This window comes from Fulmarus glacialis, unplaced genomic scaffold, assembly GCF_000690835.1.
Source record: "Fulmarus glacialis isolate BGI_N327 unplaced genomic scaffold, ASM69083v1 scaffold29809, whole genome shotgun sequence".
Classification (NCBI taxonomy): Eukaryota; Metazoa; Chordata; class Aves; order Procellariiformes; family Procellariidae; genus Fulmarus; species Fulmarus glacialis.
The window spans coordinates 12,404-16,562 of record NW_009231851.1 but is presented as its reverse complement, the minus strand read 5'-3'; the positions used below and the strand labels follow the sequence as shown (position 1 = coordinate 16,562).

At 50.4% G+C, this 4,159-nt stretch overlaps 1 protein-coding gene across 1 annotated transcript; it reads left to right on the top strand.

Moving 5' to 3' along the window:
* Window positions 1-354: 354 nt before the first annotated feature.
* TMEM218 (transmembrane protein 218) lies at window positions 355-489 on the top strand (the record flags this gene model as incomplete). The annotated part of the gene is made up of 1 exon (XM_009584708.1): window positions 355-489. A coding segment is annotated over one exon (135 nt), but the record flags the coding sequence as incomplete, so codon positions are not given.
* Between the last annotated feature and the right edge of the window lie 3,670 nt (window positions 490-4,159).

Sequence of the window (4,159 nt, the reverse complement as noted above, 5' to 3'; positions counted from 1 at the left end):
GGGAGGTTTCTGGCCGGGGAGAGCTGCTGCAGGTTTTGACTCGTGTTTCTTCCCTGTGCTCGGTACTGTGCTGCTCTTTTCCTCCACATTAGCTTTCCCACAAGCGGCTTTTTTCAGAGGAAAGGGATACTTCTTTCAATCGTTTGTTGCACACCCTGCTCTCCCACAGAGAGCACCCGTGTCAGGAATGAAAAGCGAGGGGAGAAATCTGGGGGAACCCCAAAGGTTTTCCTCCTGGGGTGATCTTCTTGGACAGTCCTCTTTTCCAGGATGTGGCGTGCTCCCTCCAGGCTCCTGGAGCAGACCGAGGCTGTAACGTGTGTTGTGGTCTTTTATTTTTCCCACTCTCCGCAGATCGTGGACACCTTCTTCATCGGCCGCTTCGTCCTCCTGGCCATGATGAGCCTGGTATTACTTGGGTGCTTGTTCCTGCTCCTGATTTACCACCTCATGGAGCCGATGTATGCCAAACCGCTCCACAGCAGCTAGCGGCAGCCAGAGGCAACAATCCACGCAAAGGGAAAATCCCATTTTCATGGCAATAAACCAGGAAGGGAGACCAGAGGACTGTTCCGGAGGTGAACACGTTGAGTTTTTCCGGGCTCGGAAAGAGCCGGCGAAGCAAGCAAAGTGTGTTGCTTGCACCCAGCGCTGCGTCTTTCATCTTTAAAAGCAAAGTTTGGACTGAGCACAAGCACCTTCCTTTCCAGGGACTCTGCAGACTGCAAAGGTGCTTTAACCTCTCTCTTCTTTCCTCTTTTACAGGAGAGTTTAAATCCATGCACTTTGTACTACACTTGATTCAATGAATTGAACTGAGCCGAGATGGTTTGTTTTTGTTATCCACAAGAGATGGTTTGTAACCGTTCCTTTTTCACCTTAGTTTAATAAAACTCTCTGAGAAACCCCTGACTCAGTCTTTATTTATTCTCTTTTGCCACCCTTTGGTGACAGTGTCTCTGAAAACCGCCTTTTCACGTGGCAGACGTGGGTTTTTTTGGAAATTCAGTGGATCGTTGAGGTCCCTTTGGCCGTTTACTCCTCTGTTGTCTCTGTAATTGGCCCTGTTCAGCCTTTCTGCAGCATTCCCAGGAAGGAGCTGAATGATCTGCCTTCATTTGATGGAGGATTTGAAATGAGGGAGTAATCCCTGTTCCCTAAAATCAGAGGATCAAGAGGAGTTTTTTTCCAGGCTGGAAACCTGAGGCTTTGGAGTGGGGAGGGAACAACATGCAAAATAATGCTGAAATGGGCAAATTAAAATCTCCCCTCCGCAAGCATGTGGAGGAAAGCCAGGTCTCGCCTCCCTGCACTAAAAAATTCTGCCAGCCCAAGAAAAAGCCTGTTGTTTTTCCAGGCCCATTCTGACACCCGAGTGTCTCCCACACGGGTAGGGATCCCAAGTTGTCATCCTGGGGTGGGGAGCCGAAGGCTCACGGTTTCTGCTACCCTGAAACACAAAACCATTGCTCACACTAGTGCAGGCCACTGGCTGGAGCCGGTAGTCGACTCCAATACCTTTTCTCTTGGGGGGAAAAAACACTTTTTATGTTGTTCAGCAGCAGTAATGGGATCAAATCCCATTTATCTCCCTATTTTTTCATGGAAATGGAGGGGAACAGCCCCACTGAAGCGGCGCAGGGAGGCTGGGCCGAGCTGTCAGCTGGCAGATACCTCTGTCTCCCGCTTGTGCTGCAAATCAATCTGTTGATAGCAGCGGCTCGCGCAGGCTGGAAGTCTGTACTTAACTAGCAATAATTACTGCTTTGCCCTGTCTTAGCCATCCCTCAATGGCGACGGTTTATTTTCTTGCATGAAATCTCACAAGGCTTTTAACTTCCTTGCAGGAGAAAAGCATTTTGGCCCAGAGTGTCGTGTGATGGTTCCGGAGGAGGGAAGGAGCCTTTACCATCCATACTGTGCCGGGAGAGGTTCCCACAGTTGCCCCGGGGTAGCTGAGGGAGGTGAGTTATGTTGCGGTTCGCGTTTTCCAGCCCTGGAGGAATGAAGCCGCTCAGCCTTTCACGGTTGAGAGGGCAGCGAGTATTGCTGTGAGGTTAAAGCCGAGTGCGCAGCCCTGAGCTGTGTTCAGGGGCAATATAGCCAAAAACCTCAGGACGAGAAACTCATAGCTCTTGTACAGTTTTTGGGGGGGGTGTTTATTCCCATTTTAGAGGTTTTTTTCTTTTTTTTTGCCTTTTTTTAATTTTGAACTGAAGATAGTGAACAGTAAATAGAAGAACCGGCTGGCTTCTTCCAGCTCTGTCCTGCCAGCTGTCAGTCACAAAATATCGCTGTCAGGACATGAAAGATTAATAAGGCAGAGCTAGTGGGCTCGAAGACAACAATTCCCCTGCAGAAAATGCCCCAGCACCCAGGAGCCCTAACTCGGTCAGCTAAAAACGTGCAAGTACACTTCAAAAAAAGGCAGAGGAGAGGTGTATCTGCTTTTCGAGCCGCATAAACGCTCAATCCCTTCCTATCCTGAAGCCTATGTCCAAGGGAGTCGAACTATCATGTTAAGAACATGCCGAGCATTTATGCAACACAAGCGCGTTGGGTCTCTTGGTGATTTTGAAGTTATGCCTGAAACAAAATTCATATTTAATTCATCATCTTAATAACATTTATGAACCCGGAGCTAGTTTTGCAGCTCACTCCGGCTCCATGCCTGCTGTGTCTTTATTCCCCGTGCTTGTGTGAGAGCAGCGGCCTGATTTGGAGAGCCTCGGTGAGGCCGCAGCAGCAAACTGTGCCAGCCGGAGACAGCAGCTTTTTGCCAGGCTTCAAGTCCGACGAACAGGGAAACAGCGGCAAAAACAGCTGGGGCAGTAAAAAAACCAACCCTAAAAGCAGAAATGTGAAGCTTCTTCCAGTTTCACGCCATAAATAAACCCAAGATACTTGCTTTTTCCGTCCCTTTAATCTGTTTGTAACTAAAATCAGTAAAAAGGCTTATTGTGCGGGGGTATTTAGGGGAGAGCGGAAAGGCACGCTGCAGGAGGGACGCGGTGGCTCTTGCACGAAGGGGCCATTTCAGCGCTTTTCCAAAAATCTCATCAATTGGGGAAAGAGCCCCGTGTGCTCTCGCCCCCCCAAGACATTTCAAGCTCCATCCTCATCCTTCGCCACCCTTGGCAGCAGGGAACGACCGGCTGGATGAACTCAACCCGGGCTCTCTCCGTGTATTTATTTATTCTGGGCGATTCTGCTCCTCCCCGCACAGGGGCTTTCCAGACGGTTCCTGTTTATTTTTGGGAAAGGAAAGACCGCGTCAAGGAATTGGTATGAGCCGGAGCTGCTTTCCAACAAGCCCTAAATCGTGATTTCTTTGCTGCCGTCCCCCACCCACCCCTTCAGCTCCTGAAGGATAACCTCTCGCTAGCACATCCGCCTCCGTATAGCACCCTGATCTTTTTTTTTTTTGCAAATAATGTGTAGCAGGAGGGCAGGTTTGGCTTAAATCCCAATCTCTCAGTCACTGGTGGGAGATGTTATAGCCAAGGAGCCCTGCTCCAGCCCAGCTTTCTCCCAAAACTGCGAGCAAATGATCCCAGCTTTCCTCTCACAGTGCCGGGTGCTCCGTACCGAGGTGCCAGCCCAGTGCCGGCGAAAAATCATGCTAAATTCCAGAGAGAGAAACCTGCCGTGCCAAAAGGGATGTTTGTGCAAGATATCGCGTGCACCAGGAAGAGAGTGGCCAAACTGCTTTCAGGTCAGGCGGGAAAACAGCCCTTTTCCCCCCTAAATTCCCTGCCTGGCTCATTAGAAACGAGCAGAGATGCCAGTACTCGGCTCATCACAGGCTCACGCGACCTGAGGGCAACTGCTCCCTCCTGCCCGAGGCCAGGCGGTGAGCAGTGCAGGAGCGGGGATGGAGGGAGAGCGTGTCTGCAGGAGAAACTCCTCTCCTTGATTTAAGGTCCTTGAATGACGGCAATTCCTCACGCTTCGTGCTGCGCTCTGCCGGCACTTAATTACCCTCACTGGTAAAAGCTGGCCTCTTATTTCCACCTTGACTTTGCTGACTTCAGCTTCCCTGCTGTTGAATCCCGCTTTGCCTTTGGCTGCTAATTAAAAAGCCCTTCAGCGTTCACCGGCTGCTCCTTGCATAGGTAATTACGGACCGTGCCCCAGCCACCTCTTCACCTTCACAGCA